The sequence below is a fragment of the Hyla sarda genome, chromosome 6, assembly GCF_029499605.1.
Source record: "Hyla sarda isolate aHylSar1 chromosome 6, aHylSar1.hap1, whole genome shotgun sequence".
In the NCBI taxonomy this organism is placed as follows: domain Eukaryota; kingdom Metazoa; phylum Chordata; class Amphibia; order Anura; family Hylidae; genus Hyla; species Hyla sarda.
The window spans coordinates 201,129,825-201,153,531 of NC_079194.1; the positions used below are offsets into that span (position 1 = coordinate 201,129,825).

Here is a 23,707-nt window from a genome sequence, read left to right on the forward strand (position 1 = left end):
TTCATCACTGTATATACTACAAGAGAAATATAGACGATATTTTTTACTATACAATATTACTAAAATACATCAATACTAATGAATGGGGTTTAAATTTCACCCACGAAATATATATGAACAATGCAGAATTTCTTGATGTCTGTGTGTTCCACACAGACAACAATGAACTTAATACCAAAACTTTTTTTTAAAAAGGTCGACAGTAATAGCTAGCTGGATTTTAGAAGTTGCCACTACAAACAATGGCTTTTAAACATAACCTATGAACAATTTAAAATAATTCGTCACAATTACATCTTAAATTCTGACTATTTAAAACAAAGTAAAATTCTGACTGGCAGGTTCCGGGCCAAAAAATACCCCAAAAATGTGATTACTGCTGCGAAAACTAGAGCGAGGAATCTAACACAAAGAGAGTGCTTATCAAAAACCATCAGCAAAATCGCCACATCTGAAATACCCCAAAATTCCCGATATTGTAATTTCATTACCACGTTTTCCAGGAACAACAAAAACATCAAATCCATACTGGCCAAACATTGGCATATTCTTCTAAATGACTCTTACCTAAAAACAGAACTCCCTACAAAATCACAGGTGACATTTCGAAAGCACATTCACTTAAAAATATCTTAGCACCAAGCAATGTGAAACCAGTAAAATCCAGCTCATCCTGTTTTCTTCAAAAAAATGGTTGCTATAAATGTAACCACCCACGTTGCAAATGTTGCTCAAATATAATACATAAAGCTATTGAATTCCAATCTCAAGTAACCTAGGAGACCTTCACTATTAAAGGGGTTATAAGGGGATTTTAGTACGTACCTGGCAGACAGTAATGGACATGGTTATGAAGGATGTGCACTTGTCTTGGGCTAAAAGTCATGAGATTACCATAACACTGTGGCTAGCTTTTTGTGAACTTGTATTTCCTGTTTGACTGTTCTTTTTTTTACTACAAATCCCACAATTCTATTTTCCTCCTTCCCACACATCAGCTATCCCACCCATTGAAACATAAATGAGCTGCAGACCTTTGGTTTTCAATCAGGGTGCCTCCAGCTGTTGCATTAGTTGCAGATTGATCCCTCCACCCATTGAAGTAGACAGGCTCCCTGTCCCCAGCTGACTAGTGAGTCAGGTCTCGGCCGCATTGCAAGGTGGGAAAAATCTGAGACAACAGTCATTTTGTATGCTGGTAAAAATAAATAGTGAGGGGAAAATCACAGAAGAATTGTGAGAAAATCGTCACACACAGGTACAGACACTATATTATGAACTACACTAACGTTACAGCCCCTGTAGCATAGTCAAATAAAAAAAATTCCCGGAATACCCCTTTAAATCTTACATGTTGTGCAAATCTCAATATGTTATTTATTTATTACAGTGCACTTGCGGCCCCCAGTATGTGGGCCGGACTACACAATGCCTCAAAAATCGCACAAACAGGAGGAATGTGATGTTGAAATATCAATTACACAGCGTATCACGCTATGCGTCCACACACCACGATGGGAACTTTCCAGATTTCAAAATAATTGCTATTGAGCACATAAATAAAGACGCTCTCCAACGCCTCAGACATGGGGAGAATTTTTGGATTTTTAAAATACAAAACTTACAACCGTTTGGTCTGAATGAAGCAATTGAGAGTAATTTATAATACTATGAATATTATTGCTGGATGTCTTTTATTACTTGATTTATGCATTTTTACCAAATGTTCTTCTTTTTCCACATTTTAGCCCTCCTGTAAATTGTCTATCAGCCAACTCTATAGAGTACCGTAAGAAACCCATTTTATACATACAACTCTTACCGTATATATTTTTATGTATTAGTCTTCTCCATTTTATCTATACATGTATAGCCATACTACTTTATGCATATTTCCACACATATTGTATTTATATGTATTTATCTCTACATTATTATATATATTGTATCTCGACATATACTTATATCTATATTCATATTTTTGCAAAGTATGTGTACTCACATGTATATATATATATATATATATATATATATATATATATTTATATATATATATAGAATCAAGTAGAAGGGGCACACCAGTATACCAATGAAAGTGTGGGTTTATTCACACATCTGTGCAGAAAAGCTACGTTTCGGCTCAACAATAGAGCCTTTCTCATGCTTGAGAAAGGCTCTATTGTTGAGCCGAAACGTAGCTTTTCTGCACAGATGTGTGAATAAACCCACGCTTTCATTGGTATACTGGTGTGCCGCTTCTACTTGATTCTACATATTATCTGGGAGTTGGTCGGTTCCCGAAGCTTGGCACCCGGGCGGATCTGGAATCCTGGTGCACGGTGCTCCCCTTGATCTATTATTTCTACTATATATATATATATATATATATATATATATATATATATATATAAACCAAAAAAGTATTGCAGCACTACTCAGCCTCAATGTGTGGGTGCCAGCGTCCAAAAACTTCTTGACCAAAAGTCCTCAGTTTAAATAAGATCCAACAATAACGCAGCACTCCAAAGAACGGTGAAAAAAAGTGTTGATTTATTCCTGTCACATCAGTACAAGCAACGTTTCTGCTCCTATGAAGCTTGAAAATGGCTCCATATTAGCAGAAGAAACTTGTACTGATGTGACAGGAATAAATCAACACTTTTTTTCACCGTTCTTTGGAGTGCTGCGTTATTGTTGGATCTTATATAATATATATACATATATATATACCCCGTCGGCCTCTTTTTATTTGCAGTGCCTACTGCAGCAAAACATATTTATTCTCTTTTATATTTCAAATTATCACACTCCACTTGTTCCATTTCCCATATATACCTATACCCATATACCCCACCCTACATTTAATTGCACTTATATAGCCAAAAGCTACTTCATGTCATATTCTATGAATCTCACCTACAAAACAAACCCCATTTTTTTCCATTTACATTTCTTTTCATTTAGATTTTACTGGGATATATTCCCTAAGGGAACACCTCACCTTCTATTAGCATACCGCACACTCCACTCCCTGAATCAGGGACGCACTTTGTTTTCTGTATACAGAGCTGCGATATCTACCTCGCTCGCTCTGCTCCTGCTTCTGTTTGCAGAGACGTGGCCCCTAGAGATGCATCCCTAGCAACCAACACGCGGCCCTGTTCCGCTATGTTTACTATCACTAACATGTCTTTGTTTACCAGCAGAGGAACGCATGAAATCTCTAATTGCGGACAAAGCCTCAATGCAAACCTTACCCGGACGATCCTCTATGTGCTCCTTTGTTTATATTATGTTACCAATGAGTATAAGAAGCTTTTTCAAATCCCCTAAAGACGTTTCCTGATGCTATTATTCACACTTTATTTTATTAATTTCCTGTACTGTGTATTTGATTTCCTTTACTGTGCATGCCCCTCTGACCTTTTGACCTGACCACCATGTGTATATAAAAAGCTATGCTGCACATGCTATTGTATGAATTTGCTGAAACTGAAGAAGGGGTTTGTACGCCATGAAACGCATAATTTTACCTTGAAATAAATTGCCACTTCATCTCACCTCCATTACTTGGTTATGACTTCTTCCATGGACACCTGACACCTACTTCTAAGGTCACCTTTTCTTCCTTTTGCACCGATCTCAACACGGGATAACTATCCAGTTTTCTTGACGCCTGTGGGCCTTTACGGGATCCAAGTTCTACAGTACCTCGATCGAGGTTATATGCGCATATCTATATGCTCTAGGTGAGGGGCCATTTTATAGACTTCACATCTATCCCCCATTGCTGGGCTCATTCTCTATTTTATTAGGGTAACACACAAGGTGCCTCCTACTGGGCCTTTCTCTCTCTTTTTTTGCATCATCCGTTTTTTGATGCGGATAGTGGACTTTGACTTTAATGTGTGCGTTAGTTTTGCTTCTGTTAGTCTGTCTGTACCTTGACCTGTGTCTGAATTATTGTATTTTATTATTTTGACTTCCTTCACTTGTCTAGGGAGGGACTGTCCCCGTGGTTAAGGACCCGTTGCCTAGGGTGGGTATGTAAGTAGGCAGGGATAGGGGAGAATAGTGTGCACTCCTTCCCTGCCCAAATGTGACATGTAGGTAGTTAGATGGCCTGGTATGTAGGTAAGTAGTTAGGTATCCAGGTATAAAGTTAGGTAGCCCTCCCCCTCTTCCCTGTAGGTATAGGCAGCAGAGTTTAACCCCCTTTCCCTGTAGGTATAGGCAACAGAGTAAACCCCCCATCCCTGTAGGTATAGGGAGAAGGGTTAACCCCCTTTCCTTGTAGGTATATGAACAGAGTTAACCCCCTCCTTCCCCATAGGTACAGGCAGCAGAGTTAAAACCCCACCCCCTTTCCCCATAGGTATAGGCAGCAGTTAACCCCCCGCCCCCTTTCCACATAAGTATAGGCAGAAGTTACCCCCCCCCCTTTCCCCTAGGATTCTAAAAAAAAAAAAAAGATGCTCATCTGATGTCCCATGAAGCGATCTCCTCAGAAGCAGGACCCACGTCTTCTCTCCTCCACAGTGCAGGCGCCGATGAGTGACACAATCGGCAATTGCACTGCATGCTGCGTGGGGGCAGAGGTCACGTCACCTCTCTGTGTAGGCTGCAGATGTGGCTTACACATAGAGGAGGCTTTCTACTGTATGTGTGTGAGCCGCACATATAGTAGAAAGCAGCACTGTCTGCCTGGGGATCCGGGATGAGTGTCCCGGATCCTCAGCAGCAGCGACGGGCCTTTTACCTGGCCGGGCCCTCGGACAATGTCTAATCGGACCGGCTGGTCAGTCCGCCCCTGGTCTGTGGTCAGAGCAGTGACAGCCTGTCTGCCAAGTCAGGGAGGATTTCCCTGGATGCACCTTTCAGAGTGTTGTGTCACAGATTACCACCAAAAGAGTAAAGTGGAGTCCTATATTGTACCTATGTCACAGTTAATGACCTGTTAAGAGCTTCGTCTGGTAATTTCAGTAATTTGGACTTGAGAACTACAGAGTATAGAAGCCTTAATTTCTGTGCACACATCTGCAAAAGTCCTTCTCACATACATGTGCTAGCGCACTTCAAGATTTCTAACATTCAGCTAAGCTGCTAGCGAAGCACTATTTCAAGGGACAGGGACCACATCTACATTCTTCTGACTCTTTAGTTGTACTATTCAAAGCTGTATTTAAGAAGCTGTATTTTTCTGGAAGGAGTTCCGTAAAGTTGTTTCATAAGTCTCATTCCTGTGGTTTGCATGCTTAACCATCTTTATTTTTGGTGATTACAAAGGGATTGAGTTAGCACCACTCAGCTGCGTGACACACCAGGAACTACAATCTTTATCATAACCTGCAACGTCATCCCAGTGCCCACCACAAGTATTATTAGCCAAATTCAGGAGAAGAACCAACACAGAAAAAAAGTAGAAAGATGTTTCTGTGCTTAAGACCAACTTCTGGTTTTGGCCAAAATACTGACCAAAATGCTATGTGTAAACTGAGCCTAAGATGGTAGTGAACACCCACCCTGAAAAGCATGATTAGTTTTTGTTAAACACCTTTCTAACCCAGTGACATAAAGAATGTGTTTTAAAAAAAATTCTTACACATTTACAAATTTATTTGGTAGAAATTGCAATTTAATGGAGTAGATTTTGCTAAACATGGTAAGAGAAGTTTAATTAGATTGTAATGTGTGTCTTCCTCACAGGGTTATCTGGCCTATAAGAACCTTAATGTTTTCTACAATGCCTCCACATACTCCCCGTCACTTCTATCGGACAACAGGATGCTCTATTTCTGGTTTTCTGAGCAGCTGCTGGACTCTCTAGTACTTGGATATTTTCTTGATCAGCGTTTGGCAGTGAATCTAACAGGATCTGAGCTACAGGTAAATCTAAAAAGTGTTGACACCTAAAAAGTTGTCCGTGAAGAGATTTAGGCCTCATTTATAAAAAATAAAATAAAAAAAAACACACTGTCTAACAGAAAAGCTGACAATGGTGTCCATAGCAACCAGTATTAATGCAGCTTTCACTTATCCAGAGAACAGTTTTAGAAATGAAAGCTGAGCTCTGTAAATAGACTGGCAAGTCAGGAAAAACAATTCACTCATCTCTATTGGTATCTTATAAATGATTATATTGACCACAAACACTTATGACAGGTCTGTAGGATATGTCATAAATATCCTATATATACCTAATAGGATAACGGGCACCCATGACCATCTTTTTAACAATCCAAAGTGGATGGCATGAAAAACCTACTAAAGTTATCAGTGGAACACCCACAGATTAAAAATTATTATGCAGTTCTAACATGTTAATGACACAATTTATTTTTTATTTTTTTGTATTTAGGATATGCAAAAGAAAGATAAAGAAGAGAGCCATCAGAAAATCCTACAAGAGGTAACGTAAAGCATGCACAATAATTACAGTGGGGTTTCATGTCCTTTCCAAGTCTGTATCATCTAATGGTCATAATTTACAAAAGCTGTGTGCCATATACTACAACAAGGAGGAATAAAAGATTATATGGCCTTAGCTTTTAACCAAATTTACCTAAATGAAGACATTTAGCAAAGAAAGGGCATGTATGATAACTAGGCAGTATATAAATATATGTTGCATAGTTACATAGTGATCTTAGGCTCATTTCTCCAATCAAAGACTTTCAAAATGATCCCTGTGTAGAGAAAGAGTAGTGCTCTTGTTTGAATGACTGCAGCGGCTAGTGACTGGTTACAGCAGCCCATGCACAGTGCAGTGACATCACTGGAGTACTTCCCCTGGACAGTCCCAAGAAGATGTGGCGCAGGACAGGAAGTGAGTGGAGGGCAAGAATAAGGTTATTGTTCGTCTTGCCATTACCTTCTTTCTTCAGTAAACAAACTTCTTCAGTAAACAAACTGTCTTCTATTAGAGTTATATATTTAAAATTTTTACTTTTTTATGTTTTTTTGTGAATAGTTGAGTAACTTGTTTCCACGCCAAGTATGGCTTTTTGGAAGCATTTCTTCCATGAAGACCACTTCTGCCCAGACCACTCTAAATATTAGATGAGTGTAGAGTCCCACTGGAGCTGATGGCAACGCTGGACATTGTCTGATTTAGAAAGGAAACATGATGGGGGGGGGGGGGGGGGGGGGGAGATTTATCAAAACCTGTCCAGAGGAAAGGTTGCTGAGTTGCCCACAGCAACCAATTAGATCCCTTCTTTCATTTGTCACAGGCCTTTTCGGAAATGAAAGAAGTGATCTGATTGATTGTTATGGGCAACTCAGCAACTTTTCTTTCTTTTTTTTTTTTTATCTCTGCACAGGTTTGGATAAATCTCCTCCAATGTATTTTTCTTCTTCATAGTCCAACAACTGCACCTATGGTCCTCAATGTTGCCGGATTCTTAGTACATGTTCAAAAGAGCTTGAACACCACATATCACAATCCCAGTCTGCTTTAAAAACTTTGCCTGGGAGAGAAATTGCTGTTGTAGTAAAAGGGTTGGTTAAAACTACGTAATTCCCACAAATTTACGCATGGTGAACGTTATCAGTGTGAATGGGTCTTCCGTGAATGGGTCTTCACACTGAGGAATTTCTGCGGTGGACAATTCTGCAGCTGAAATTGTTCCGCTCAAAGAAAGAACATGTTCAGTCTTTGGGCATAATTCTGCAAGCACTGCATAGTCGTCAATGGTGTCTGCGCAGTGCCGCTCGGCCCCACTGCCGCTGGTGGCTGCCAGGCCGAATCTCCGCTCGCTGAATTCTGCGAGCGGAGATTCAGCATGCTTTCGCACCCTAACTAACTTGAGTCTTCTTGCACTTGTGCTCAGTCTTGCCACTGTCATATCATAACCTGCTGCTTTAAAAACTTTGCCTGGGAGAGACCTTTCTGATGCAGTATAAGGGTACGCTCACACTACGTAATTCCAGTGGAATTCTGCGGACGGAATTCCGCGATCAGAATTACGTGCAGTGAACGTTACCATCAGTGTGAATGGGTCTTCCGCGAGACCCATTCACACTGAGGAATTTCAGCAGCTGCCAGGCTGAATCTCTGCTTGCTGAATTCCATGAGCAGAGATTCAGCCTGCATTCCTCAGTATGAACGCACCCTAACTAACTTGAGTCTTGTTGTACTTGTGCTCAGTCTTTCCACTGTCTGTTTCTTACACAGTTTTAAAAAGTACTAAATAAACTTTTCCAATCTAACTCAGGCTATGTTCCCTACCTACTCTTAACACCACTCCCACCCTTAGAAAAAATTTCAGAACTTTAAAAAGCTTTGGATCATACCTTTCTTCTTGCTCACATAGTGAAATCTTTCAGCAGAAGAAAGTAGGCATTTCCAAGCAGGCATGACATCACTGAAGCCTGCTGGGGGACCATTTCTGCCCTGACATCGTTGCAGTGCTGTGATGAATAGAAGACCTCAAGCTCTGTACAGCAGCTTTAAATCTGTCCTTCTTTCACTGAGGCTTTGTTCATCTTTTAGTCTGTGCTGCTGTCAGTAAGGCTCTTTGCAGCTGTCAATCAAGCAAAGTGCAGAGAAACACTTCCTGAGTTTGGTCTCCTGCCATTACAAGCTGTAGACCAAAATCTGAGATTTTGTCCAGACAGAATGTGTTCTGGCAAAGAAGGGAGACCCCTTGTGGCCAGAAGTATACAGAATAAAACTGAGCATTAAACGTTTATTTTTTTTATGGAAGCCAATTACAAAAGTTATTTATTTGGCACAAATCATGTTTAACGACAGTGCCCATTTAAGCCTCCTACACAGCAGTTTCTGCTGTTAATGACTGTGTTACAACCTAAATAAATAAAAAAAAAATCTGACAAAATTACTAATAAGCACAAAAAAAGGGCCTTACTTATTGGCTAGTGGTACAACAGCAGGTATAAAACCTATTACAACTTTGTTACAGTATTATACTTGAATATACATAAGGCATACAAAGGGTGTGTTTCAACCAACATGAGGATCATTATTACATGTTTGGCATAATTGGTTAATCACACACCTGACTATAATCCTGCAAAATCCCTGACTTTGCACAAGGGTACCTAGACGCATTGATGCTGCTTTGAAGGCAAATGTTGGTCACATTTTATATTGATTTTATTTAGATTCCTCTTCTGTCCATCAAATGTATTTAGTTGGAAAAAATAAACTAACTTACAATTCTATCTTAGAAAGCATTCTTACTTTGCAGCATTTTTCCACATCTGCACTTTTACACAGGACTGTCTTCCTCTTTCTATTCTATAGTCTAATGCATGTGTTTGTTTTATTCTCTAGATCTTCCAAGAACATCCAGTGAAACAAACCGCTATAAAAGTGTGGAGTGTCACAGCCCCGAACATCAAAATTACACCAAAGGGGACTATTGTTACCGCTTTGGTTGCTGTCCAGATTAACACCCCTTCCTCAACAGAGTTATATTTTGAAGCGGTGGGTATAAGGCTATTTTTCCACTTGTTTTTTCTTCTGGCAGTTTTTGGAATACTGCCACTGCAGTTTTTGAGCCTAAGCCAGAAATGTATTCAAAATGAATAGGACATATAATGGAAGGACTTAACTCCTTGGGGACGGAGGGTGTACCTATACGCCCGCTCCCACGTGATAGCGGGTCAGGCCCGACCTCTAACAACGGCCGGGACGCGTGGCTAATAGCGTGCGGCACTGCCGGTTAGCTCAGGGTGCTGGTCGGGATGTCCGCAGTGAAATGGTGGCATCCCAGACAGCTGTAAAGACACCAGGAGTATCCCTACTTTCCTCCATACTGTCCGATCGCCGATTGACTGCTCTGTGCCTGAGATCCAGGCATGAGCAGTCAAGCGGAAGAATCATTGAACAATGGTTTCTTATGAGAAACCATTGATCAATGTAAAAGATCAGTGTGTGCAGTGTTATAGCCCCCTATGGGATCTATAACATTGCAAAAAAAAAAGTGAAAAAAGATCATTTAACCCCTTCCCTAATAAAAGTTTGAATTGCCCCCCTTTTCCCAATGAAAAAAAAAAAAAACTGTGTAAATAAAAATAAACATATATGGTATCACCGTGTGTGAAAACGTCCGAATTATAAAAATATATCATTAATTAAACCGCACGGTCAATGGCGCGTACGCGCAAAAAAATTCCAAAGTCTTAAATAGCGTATTTTTGGTCACTTTTTATATCATAAAAAAATGAATAAAAAGTGATCAAAAATTCCAATCAATACATAAATGGTAGTGCTAAAAACTTCAGATCACGGCGCAAAAAATGAGCCATAATATCGCCCCATACGCAGAAAAATAAAAAAAGTTATAGGGGTCAGAAGATGACAATTTTAAACGTATAAATTTTCCTGCATGTAGTCATGATTTTTTCCAGAAGTGCGACAAAATCAAACCTATATCAGTAGGGTATCATTTTAACCGTATGGACCTACAGAATAAAGATAAGGTGTCATTTTTACCGAAAAATTTACTGCATAGAAACGGAAGCCCCCAAAATTTACAAAATGGCATTTTTTCTTCAATTTTGTCGCACAATTATTTTTTTTCCGTTTGTCCGTAGATTTTTGGTAAAATGACTGACGTCATTACAAAGTAGAATTGGTGGCGCAAAAAATAAGCCATAATATGGATTTTTAGCTGCAAAATTGAAAGGGTTATGATTTTTAAAAGGTAAGGAGGAAAAAACAAAAGAGCAAAAATGGAAAACCCTCTGTCCCCAAGGGGTTAAACTTTTCCTCCCTTATGGATCCACTTCTGACTTTGGCTCAAAAACTGCAGTGGTAGTATTCCAAAAACTGCCAGAAAACAAAACCTGCGTGGAAACTTAGCCTAAGGAGGACTAAGTCACAGAAAATGATAGACAAGTAACATGTAGAACACAGTCCTTTTCCACATACAATTCCTAGTCAGATCAGGATGACATCGTAAGGCAAACTATTCCATGTAAAGCAGATTCTATATTACTAGCATGCTTCATAATGTTTTTATTTTGCCTTCCTCAGAATAAACACAGTAGAGTTATAGGTTGCACTTGATAGATTCCTAAGTGTATTTTTACCATATCAATTTTGTAAGGCTACATTCACCCTACTGCTTGTCTCCGGTAGTGTGAAGTCCGTTATTTCAGGACCGAGAAAAGCTGGAGAAAAAATAGTGCTTGCACCGTCTTTTTCCCTGGCTTTTCTCTTTCCAAAAATAACGGCACCCGACGGACCCCATTGAATATAATGGGTCCATCGGGATCCATTATTGGCCGTTATGACCCGTCAAAATTACGTCCGTCAAACTGAGAAAAAAAAATTAGGAGTTTGACGGCCGTATTTGACGGGGCATACCTGCAGTGTGAAAGGGGGTAATACAAATATTGGGGAGAATTTATCACTGTCTGTGGTTGACGTGTTATACAGTCAATAATTTTTAGCTGTGAAAATGCTGACGTACGTCAAATTTATGATATGGCGCAGAGCATATGATAAATCTGTCTGTGCAATACACAGCTGCTAGGAAATATTACCTGAGCTTTGAAAGTGGCTGTGATAAGTGCTTCGTGTTGCTATAGTGTTGACCCTCTGCTGACCACTATAACTTTCTTATTTGTCCATACATGGGCTAATTTTTCTCAACCATGATCTGTATTTCTTAGCGGTACAACTTTTGCATATATGCAACATTTTGGTCACGTTTTTGCCGTGATTTGGGGATATGATGTGACCAGAAAATCAGCAATTTTGTACTTTGGTATTTTATCACATTTACGCCATTCACCGCAACATTTTACTTTAATAGTTCGGACATTTCTGCCCGTGGCAAAACTAAATATGTCTATATTTTTAACTGTTTTACGTTTTTTTAAAATTTATTTGTACAATGGGAAAAGAGGGTAATTGATTACATTTTTTTGGGGGGGGGATGTGGCTTATTCACAATTATTAAACACAGGGGGTGCTGGGAGTTGTAGTTCTGTACCATATAGAGAGAAAAATGTTAGGACAACAATCCCCAACCTATAACTTTCCAGCTGTTCCAAAACTACAACTCCTAGCATGTCTTCACTGTAAAGGCATGCTGGGAGTTGTAGTTGCAACAGTTTGCAGGCGGGTGGCCGGGGAGCGCAACGACTTTTTAAAAAATGCTCTCCACAGTCATTTTTGTAAGCTATGTCTGACCTGGTGGTGATTTGAAACTTTTTGGGGTGGTTTAAACTTTTTTTGCGACTTTCTCTAAAAAGTCGCAATGATAAATTCCAGACCACTACATACATTAACACAGATTTGACGTTCTAGAGCCATTTCTAAGAAATCTGTGGTGAAGTGACAAGTCGCAAAAAAAGTCTCACAGAAGGAGGATGAGACTTTTTTGAGACTTTTCACCGCAAAAAAAAAGAAAAAATTATAATTCTAAAGTTGTTGATAAATTCCCCCCATTATTGTTTATTTTTTATGGTAGTTACATTTTTCAAAGCTCACCCTCAGTAGTCATCTGTGCATGAAAGTCTCTACAAAACCTTTGAAACTTTCTGTCTTAGAAATATATGTAACTAGTCATGTAGGTTTTGATACATCCCATTGATGAGATATGGTGCGCTATACAATTAATGTAGAGATACGTCACTCTCAAATAAAGTTGTTGGTGCAGGAGTAGGAATCCCAATCTTAAACTGTTATGTAAATAAGACTTCGCACACCACTTTTTGAAATTAAGTCAAGGTAGCTTTTATTTGCAATCCAAGACAAAGATATGACGTTTCGGTCCACACTGGACCTTCATCAGAACGGATTGCTGAGGAGGTATAGGCATAGAGGTCGGCATATAGCCATGCAAAGTAGGTATCAGGAGGTACGACCTGTAGTTGCTGGAGGTATGATACATTTACTCTTTATAGGTAATAGGTAGGCTTCAGGGCCCCAATGCAACCTTACTTTCAAAATGAGATATTATCAAATCTTGATGTATCTACATCTCTGACTGAAGACGTTTTCTCTAAACCACAATTAATTTGGTGCTGGCTAGGCTGAGGGGCAAGAGTGTAAGGAATCCCCTCATTCTTTACCAGAGACCACTGCAAGGAGGGGGTGGTTTTTCCAGATTGGACAGCCAGGTGGCAGTCTCCAGTAAAGTGTTGTTGTCCAGATGTACTATTGCTGTAGAATAAAACAAATGTGTTACATGACAATATATCAATAAATCTTTTTTTTTTATTGCAGGAAACCGTTACTGCCACCCAGGCCTCATATGCAGACAGAAATCTGATGCTGCATCCATCTGATACTTCGTGAGTTGAAAGCGAAACCATATATCCATATTTCTTCGTTCCTGTCATCTACAAATTTTTATTACTTGATGACAACATAATTGTAGTACATATACTCAAAAGGGTGGACTAAAAATGCAATATAGTTATATTGCATTCTTGGTACAGCTATTTCTCATTCTTTCATTTCATGGTGTGGGATCAGGGCCAGGCCGTTTGCAGCAGTACTCACGCAGGGACTTTTTCTGACCATTCGCAGGACAGCATCTTGCTGTCTCTACTATGCCACAATATCAATATAGTGCTGCAGAAAGGGCACTGGACTGAATAGGCTGGCAATTTGCTGGGGTTGATTTCTACAGTACAACATTATAGATGGCATGTGAGGGGGTATTGAAGCACTGGGTTTTTAAAGGTGTTACGTGAGCAATAAGGAAAACAACAATAGCATCACAGCAAGGAAGGGGTTATATTACAAAATCAGTACTGGTTTAAATAGTGAACTGCTGCTGCTGAGAATGTTGATGATGATGACAAGCTAAAGGGAATGGGAGAGTGGACTACATTCAGGAGGCAGCACCGTTTGCATAGTAAGAATGCAAAGGGTAGTTGCCAAGAAATACTGTCGTAGTACAAAGGTTATTAGGATGTTTAAACTGTATAGGACATTCCTAACGTCATGTGATATGGTTATGTGATATATAAGTCCCTTCTATATCTACAAGTCAAGTCTCTACTGTCCCTACCAAAGTCATAACAGTAGCCCAGTGGATTGCATCATCATTATTACCATTACAAGTCCAAGCAAGCCTGAGAGGTTTCCTGTGTCCCAGTCACCTCTGTGGAAGTAAAGTTCCAGTTGCATCAAATCCTGCCTTGGACTCTCATTTAATATATGCAGTTTCTGGTTTGGTTGTCAGCGGTACCCTAAACTATACAACCACATCCTGGCATCACAAACACTAGGGGTTAACAACATCTTATCCCTGGGGTTAATACCATCTGGCCCCACCACCTACACCGCTACACCCCGTGGTCCCGCTATACACCGTGGGTAGTCAAAGATAAGAAGGAAGCCATGATTTACTTTTAGGCACAGTGTAGACCATCTGGAGCACAGCATAGACCTAGAAGTGGCTGCCAAGGTCAGGCTACATGTACATAGACTAGGCTCCCTCTTGCACATAACAGTGCTTAAGCCCTGCCCCACTTACTGTGCTTCATTTTGGTCCTTCTGCTGCTAGAGATAAACCAAGAGGCAGTGCAAAATAGATAACAGGGAAGGGAGACACCCAGTAGCCAAAATATTGGGGATTTTTTTTTCAGGGGTAAGGTGTCATTTTGGGTAAATAAAGTGATTTACATTACATGATTTATGTGTTAGAAATCACATAGACTATTACATGAGAGACATTTGTGTGAAACTACAACAACCATTTAAATAATTAAAAAGTCCAACGTGTATAGCAAATAAAAAAAGCATTATGAAAGTAGCTCTCGCCACTAAAACTCAAATTCGCTCTGCTTCCCCAGCAACTGCGCTCTCCGTCACCGCCATCACGTCGCTACGCATGCTGCTCCTATTGGATGATGGGACGGCGTGCGCAGCGACGTGATGACGTCGATGGAGAGCGCCGACGATGCAGAGGATTCCGAAGAGGATGCGCCAGAGCCCAGAGGACAGGTGAGTGACCATCACCGGAGCTCACGGGGCACCGTAAACGGCTATCCGGCGGCAGCTGAAGCAGTCAGCGCTGCCGAATAGCTGTTTATGCGATGGCCCCGACATTAAAAAGCATCGTATGTTGATGCTGCCTTCAACATGCGTTGGCCTCTGAGAGGCCATCGCATGTTGAAATTATCGTATGTCGGGGCCATCGGTCGAGGGGTCACTGTATTTATAGAGCCCCCATTTAACCTATACATCTGTATGCAGGAAAGATAAACCAGGGATCTGAGATCTGTATAAGAAAAACAGAACTCTGATCCCTTTTAATGATATTTGGTGCAATTCCTTATGTTCTCGGTGCTTAGGCAGTCTTATTGCCTGAATGGTCAGTTCAGCTCTGGTTACAGCTTCATTTTTGTCTGAATAAAGTATTTGAATAACTTATAATAACGTAGTATAATAACTGAATGTTAAATGCAGATTCTAATAGCACTTTTCTCTTTCACTTGGTATCAGAGTTCATATTAAAAATGTCAAGAGTTGTCTGACAGCTTCTCTGGTGAGTATATTAAAACTGCAAAGTTAAATATAAAAAAAACAAGCTATCCATGATTTATAAGAATAGAATCTCCCAATCCCAGCTTAGTATGCAAAAATCCTGATATAGTAATATAGAATAAATTGTCATGTGAAACTAACGGAAAACAGAATTTCCCCATTGGTTTATTATTATTATTTATCAAGGGATACAAAAGTCGCACAAAAAGTCGCATTAGCACCTAAGCAAATTTTGGTGTGACAAAGCAAAGAGTGTACGAAAGTGAATTTTATTCTTCACTTTGCAGTGGTCAGGGATTTATCAAGTTGCGAAAGTCGCAGAAAAAGTCGCAGGCCCTCCAAAACTGCGTAAATGTAAGCCAGCCCAGAGCTGGCTTACAAATGGCTTTGGAGAGCTGAATTTTATATTTCCCTCTGGCAGCCGTGACCACAGCTCCAGCGGGAAATATGATATTACAACTGTACAAAGGAGCCCGGGCTGGCATCACTCTGCAGCCGCCCTGGCTCAATCTGATTCTAACCCCGCTAACCCAGCTTAATGACGAGGACACTGCTTTACACCCCCTGTCTCCCACCCGCCCACGCCGCACACCTCCCATCAGTCTTCTACCTGTTGCAAGACTAATACTCCCAGCATGCCTTTAAAGTGAGGGCATGCTGGGAGTTGTAGTCTTGTCCCCATCTTGTCCCCGCCCCCTCATTAAGTTAGATAGAGTAAGGGGGAATAGAATCAGATGGAGCCTGGGCGGCTGCAGAGTGATGCCAGCCCGGGCTCCTTTCAACATACATTGAAGTCCCTTATGTAATTTCACATTTCCCGCTGGGTTTGTGATTGGCCGGTACCAAGCAGCCAATCAGGGAACCCGGCGAGAAATTTGATCTTACAGTAGGGCAGTGTTTCTCAACCTTTTTTGGCTCGGAGAAGCCCTCGAAAAAAATATATATTTTGTGGGGAACCCCTACTGAAGTTGATGAGCAAAAAAAACGCAATGCAATGTACAACAACAATTTATCTGTGGGTATGTAGATTACAGTGCTGCTTTATGCAGCAACTCACACGTGACGTTTTCTAAAATCAGCGTTGTTTCCTTCTCTTCTCCATCTGGCCCGTGCCGTCAATTTCTTCCAGCCACAACACTTCACCATTATACCTGCAAAGCACACCTCTTAGGCTCTGCACTTTACCAGCATCAGCCTCCAGATTCCATGTTCCAACAACAAATTGAGTTCCTATATAAAGTTCATCAAACATACAGCCCGTTCTCTCGGAGCTCCATTTCACTCCACAAGGCAATCTGAGTAATACACATATGAAGGCTAAATTGACTGCACGCCAACTATATTAAATCATAGCATGTGAGTTGAAATTCAAGACATAACTCACGGTTTCTTTGGAAAAATTCTTCCGGCTTTAATGGGTAACAGAGGGGTGTAGAATAGTGTACATCGGTGACAGGGGGGTAGGGGTTAAAGAGGGGTGAACAGGAGTGACAAGGTGGTAACAGAGGGGTGGACAGGGGTGACAGAGAGGTGTACATGGGTGACAGAGGGGTGTTGGGGGCAGGGCCGTTTGAAGGAATTTGGGGGCCCCAAGCAAAATAGACATGGAGGCCCCCCCTCCCCCTTGATGTTCACGCACGTCACGCTCTAGGGCCGGCGTCAGGACGTAGCAACGCCGGCCCTTGAATGCTGGGAGCGCGACGTGAGCGAACGTCGATACGAGGCCCCCACATTAGGTGCAGCACAGTTCCCCCACGTTAGGTGTGGCACAGTTCCCCCCACGTTAGGTGCAGCACAGTTCCCCCCCACGTTAGGTCCGGCACAGTTCCCCCCACGTTAGGTGCGGGACAGTTCCCCCCACGTTAGGTGCGGGACAGTTCCCCCACATTAGGTGGAGCAGAGTTCCCCCCACATTAGGTGCAGCAGAGTTCTCCCACATTAGGTGCAGCAGAGTTCCCCCACATTAGGTGCAGCAGAGTTCCCCCCACATTAGGTGCAGCACAGTTCTCCCCACATTAGGCTAGCAGTGTTACCCCACATTAGGTGCAGTATAGTTCCCACACATTAGGCAGTATAGTTCCCACACATTAGTTGCAGTATAGTTCCCCACATTAGGTGCAGTATAGTTCCCCACATTAGGTGCAGTATAGTTCTCCCCACATTAGGTGCAGTATAGTTCTCCCCACATTAGGTGCAGTATAGTTCTCCCCACATTAGAAGCAGTATAGTTCTCCCCACATTAGGTGCAGTATAGTTCTCCCCACATTAGGTGCAGTATAGTTCCCCACATTAGGTGCAGTATAGTCCCCTACATTAGGTGCAGTATATTTCTCCACATTAGGTGCAGTATAGTTTCCCCACATTAGGTGCAGTATAGTTCTCCACATTAGGTGCAGTATAGTTCTCCACATTAGGTGCAGTATAGTTCTCCACATTAGGTTGGCAGTATAGTTTACCCCACATTAGGTGCAGTATAGTCCCCCCACATTAGGTGTAGTATGTTCCCCCACAGACATACAGCCTCCAGCCATACAGTGTATGGCTGGAGGCTGTATGCCTGTTTACTGCCCTACTTCAGTGTTCTGACCACTGCTCCTCTGGTCTGGCCACCATAGCAGTAGGTCCTGGGACTGGAGGAACGGTGGTCAGAGCACTGAAGCTGATGTGCCGCTGGTGACTTACCATGCTGGCCAGTGCATGTCCTGTTCGCTGCTCCGCTCCTACGCATTGCTTTCCTATGGGCACAAGCACGCCCCCCCCCCCTGGATCTGCCACTGCATGCATTATATACACACACAACACACTGTACACATTACATACTGTACATGCATGCTTCATACACACACACACCATACTGTATACATTACATACTGTACATGCATGCTTCATACACACACAGATTCTGTACACATTACATACTGTACATGCATGCTTCATACACATACAACACACTGTACACATTACATACTGTACATGCATGCTTCATACACACACACCATACTGTATACATTACATACTGTACATGCATGCTTCATACACACACAGATACTGTACACATTACATACTGTACATGCATGCTTCATACACACACAACACACTGTAGACATTACATACTGTACATGCATGCTTCATACACACACACAACACACTGTACACATTACATACTGTACATGCATCATACACACACATACTGTACACATTGCATACTGCATATGCATCATACACACATACTGTACACATTACATACTGTACATACATCATACACACACACTGTACACATTACATACTGTACATGCATCATACACACACATACTGTACACATTACATACTAAACATGCATCATACACACATACTGTACACATTACATACTGTACATGCATCATACACACACACTGTACACATTACATACTGTACATGCATCATACACACACACTGTACACATTACATACTGTACATGAATCATACACACAACACACTGTACACATTGCATACTGTACATGCATGCTTCATACACACACAACACACTGTAGACATTACATACTGTACATGCATGCTTCATACACACACACAACACACTGTACACATCACATACTGTACATGCATCATACACACATACTGTACACATTGCATACTGCATATGCATCATACACACATACTGTACACATTACATACTGTACATACATCATACACACACACTGTACACATTACATACTGTACATGCATCATACACACACATACTGTACACATTACATACTAAACATGCATCATACACACATACTGTACACATTACATACTGTACATGCATCATACACACACTGTACACATTACATACTGTACATGCATCATACACACACACTGTACACATTACAAACTGTACATGAATCATACACACAACACACTGTACACATTGCATACTGTACATGCATGCTTCATACACACACAACACACTGTACACATTACATACTGTACATGCATCATACACACACATACTGTACACATTACATACTGTACATGCATCATACACACATACTGTACACATTACATACTGTACATACATCATACACACACACACTGTACACATTACATACTGTACATGCATCATACACACATACTGTACACATTTCATACTATACATGCATCACACACACACATACTGTACACATTACATACTGTACATGCATCATACACACACACTGTACGCATTATATACTGTACATGCATCATACACACACTGTACACATTACATACTGTACATGAATCATACACTCAACACACTGTACACATTACATACTGTACATAAATCATACACACACATACTGTATACATTACATACTGTACATGCATCATACACACATACTGTACACATGACATACTGTACATGCATCATACACACTGTACACATTACATACTATACATGCATCATATACACACATACTGTACACATTACATACTATACATGCTTCATACACACACAGATAGAATAGATTCGTTTTTCCCAACCAGGATGCCTACAGAGGTTTCAAAACTACAACGCCCTGCATGCCCAGACAGCCTTTGGCTGTCTGGGCATGCTGGGAGTTGTAGTTTTGCAACAACTGGAGGCACCCTGGTTGGGAAACACTGGTATAGATACACACATGCACTTTACATATAGTCATCCACAGTAGTAACACACACACAGGCACAGTACATAGACATACACATATGTACACACACACACACATATATATATATATATATATATCTCCACACACACACACACACACACATATATATATATATATATATATATATATATGCAGGGACACCTTCTATAGTCAGGCCCCATAGTGTACAGCCTCTGCGGTCTCCTCTCCTCACAGCTCTGTGCTCTCTCCCCCCTCCCCCTCCTGCTGCTCAGACGGCTGAAGGCTGAGAGAAGAGTCCGGGGCTGAGGGAAGATACCAAGTGCAGCGGGGGTGGGGGAGAGTGATTGTGGTGAGGTGAGAAGAACTCCAAAGATGCAAATTAGTTTACTCCAAGAGCAGGATTGTTAATCGCTACATGGCGGGCAAGCATTGGCTGTGCTCGGGGGCCCCCAGCCTGTTCGGGGCCCCAAGCAATTGCTTGGTTTGCCTGTCCTGTAGCGACGGGCCTGGTTGGGGGTGTAGAGGCGTGTACATGGGTGACAGAGGGGTGTTGGGGGTGTAGAGGCGTGTACATGGGTGACAGAGTGGCGTTGGGGGTGTAGAGGCGTGTACATGGGTGACAGAGGGGTGTTGGGGGTGTAGAGGAGTGTACATGGGTGACAGAGGGGTTTAGAGGCATGTACATGGGTGACAGAGGGGTGTTGGGGGTGTAGAGAAGTGTACATGGGTAAGAGAGGGGTCTAGAATAGGAAAGTGGACAAAGGTGAAAGGGGGTAACAGAGGGGTGACAAAGAAGGGTGGACAGAGATGGCAGGGATGGTTCTTGCACATCTCCCGGGCGGCTGCAGTGTTATGTCAGCCTGAGCTACCTTTGCTTCAGTGCCACAGAGTTTACTGTCATTTCAAATGTCCCACCGGGTCCCGTGACGCGGGAAATATGAAATTAAAGGGATTTTCTGTTCACCGCCGGCCAGGGAGCTAAGCGCATTACCACCCGCTTCCCTGGCTTGCACGATTACAACTCCCATCATGCCCTTACAGTAAGGACATGCTGGGAGTTGTAGTTGTGCGGTGGGGGCGGGTGACAAGCTTGTCACCTGCCCTCTGCTGCACAACTACAACTCCCAGCATGCCCTTACTGTAAGGGCATGCTGGGAGTTGTAGTTGTGGGGTGTGTGATAAGCTTGTCACCTGCCGCACAACTACAACTCCCAGCATGTCCTTACTCTGGGCATGCTGGGAATTGTAGTTGGTCGCCCTCACATCTCCAGCACCACATGACTACAACTCCCAGCATGTCCTTACTGTAAGAGCATGATGGGAGTTTTGGTCGTGTGCCATGGAAGTTTTGGTCGTGTGCCTGGGCTTAGCGTCAGCCCCAAAAACAGCTAGCGCCAACCCTCAATTTTTACCCAGGTACCCACCGCCACAGGGGTGCCGGGAAGATCCTGTACTAACAGGCCCGGAGTGTAAGAAATGGCGCGCCTAGGCGGTAACGGGCTGACATTATTTAGGCTGGGGAGGGCCATTAACAATGGTCCTCGCCCACCCGGGTAATGTCAGGCTGTTTCTGCTTAGTTGGTATCTGGCTGAAAATAAAAATAGGGAGAACCCTATGCGTTTTATTTTATATTTAATTATTTATGCAAAAAAAAAAAAAAAACATAAGGTTTCTCCTATTTTTATTATCAGCCAAATACCAACCAAGCAGCAATATTGTTACTGGCCCTCCCCAACCTAAATAACGCCAGCCTGTTACCGCCTAGGCCCAGGAGCGCCATTTTTGACGTTCCAGGCCTGTGGGTAACAGCACCTCTGTGGCGGTGGGTACCGGGGTAATAATTGGGGTTTAGCGCTAGCTGTTTTTGTGGCACACGCTAAGCCCAGGCTTAGTAATGGACTCCCTCTATAAGATGGGTTCTACTACTAAGCTTGTATTGTAAATAAAAAAAATTTAAAAAACACAACACGTTAAAAAAAAAAATTATTCCAAAAAAACACTCCCCAAAAGCCTTAATGAACCATTTTATCAACATTAAACAGGAAAAACACTGATCACCATACTCCTCTGAATCTAAAGTAATCCGCAGGATACACGGATCTGAAATGAGAAGGAAAAAAAATTAGTTAGTACATTTAGGGGGAAAAAAGTGGTAACATTTTTTTTAATAAACACATATATATATATCACACATTTTTTCAAAGCTGCAAATTGGTGTTCTGAAGTCATTTATTGGTTTTTGCTTATGTGTGCTAAAAAAAAATGGTATTCAAAAGTGATTTATTGGTTTTTGCTTATGTGAGCCAAATTTATCAACCTCCTGTGATAATAGTATAATAAATGTGTCATACATAAGCAAAACTAAAGCAAAAAAAAATGCCTACAGAACTTGCTTACCAAAGCAACGATGATAAATGTCCCCAATAGAAGGAGATTTATCTAGCTCCGTAGTAGATTTTTTTTGTGAAAAAAGTCGTACGTACTTGCGCACATGCAACTTTTCTATACATACTGCGACTTTTAGATTTTTGCTTATTCCAAAGCACATTTCTGAAATCTGCTCACGTAGTAATTTTTTTACTTTGCAGTGGTCATGTATTTATCAAATGCGATAGTCACTATTTATGAAGAAAAAAAAGTCACATCTCCATCTAAAAGTCGCATATGTATTCCAGGTCCAACCTTTAACCCACTTTAACAACTGTTCTTGTTCTGCATCATAAAACAAAGCTACTACATTAATGTTTGCGTTAATTATAGAAAAAAATAATTATATAACTAATAACTCTATTAATTTTAAGGTTGAAAATACACACTGCACACCTTGTTAATTTTAGGACACATACATGCTGGCGTACCCCCTTGTGTTAAAATAGAATAAGGCACAAAATAATTGTGTAAGATTTTTACAGACTACAGTGGGGATCAAAAGTTTGGGCACCCCAGGTAAAAATTTGTATTAATGTGCATAAGGCTGGAATTCCACTTGTTTTTTTGGGGGGAAAAACGCCAAATCTGCCGCATGGCATTTTTTTGGCCAAAAAACGCTGCGGCCAGATGTTAGCTGTAAATCAATGAGAAATCGCAAAATTCTTATTCCACTTGGCGTTTTTCACTTTGGCGTTTTTTTAAATCCTTTTGGCGTTTTTTCACTCTTTTTTGGTGTTTTTCAGATCGTTGGTAATCGCAGCATGTTGAGCCACTGGCGATTTTTTAGTCGAAATTGTGGCCTTTTTCTCCCATACAAGTCTATGGGAGTGAAAAAACGCCAAGAAAAACGATATGTGGGTTTTTCAATAGTAAAGTTTATTAAAGATTTTAAACATAAAAAGTAGTAAATGTGCAAGTGACCAAGGGGCCAAAATATGTGGTGCACATGCGCCTAAAAGAAATAGACAGGCAGTATGGCAAACAAGTCATATTAGGAGCAGTAACACTAGTCTTTTAGGACTCCAACATGACAACAATAAACACTTAGGCATACATGGCAGACAATAAAATATCAGCACCTAGTCTGGCACAAGTGTTCCTACAAGAAAAAGAGAAGAGAAATAATAAATGAGAAAGGGAGGAGGCTCCCAGGTAGACCGGAAGAAA

General features: G+C 41.3%; 1 protein-coding gene across 14 annotated transcripts in view; it reads left to right on the plus strand.

Moving 5' to 3' along the window:
• The window catches only part of LOC130276609 (cholesteryl ester transfer protein-like), a 264,288-nt gene that overhangs the window by 218,091 nt on the left and 22,490 nt on the right, over positions 1-23,707 (plus strand). For all 14 annotated transcript variants that reach the window (XM_056526212.1, XM_056526213.1, XM_056526208.1 and 11 more), the window contains 5 exons: positions 5,707-5,886; positions 6,359-6,409; positions 9,299-9,451; positions 13,208-13,275; positions 15,440-15,482. In XM_056526212.1, the coding sequence (XP_056382187.1) occupies positions 5,707-5,886; positions 6,359-6,409; positions 9,299-9,451; positions 13,208-13,275; positions 15,440-15,482 (495 nt within the window). The remainder of the gene's footprint in view (positions 1-5,706; positions 5,887-6,358; positions 6,410-9,298; positions 9,452-13,207; positions 13,276-15,439; positions 15,483-23,707) is intronic.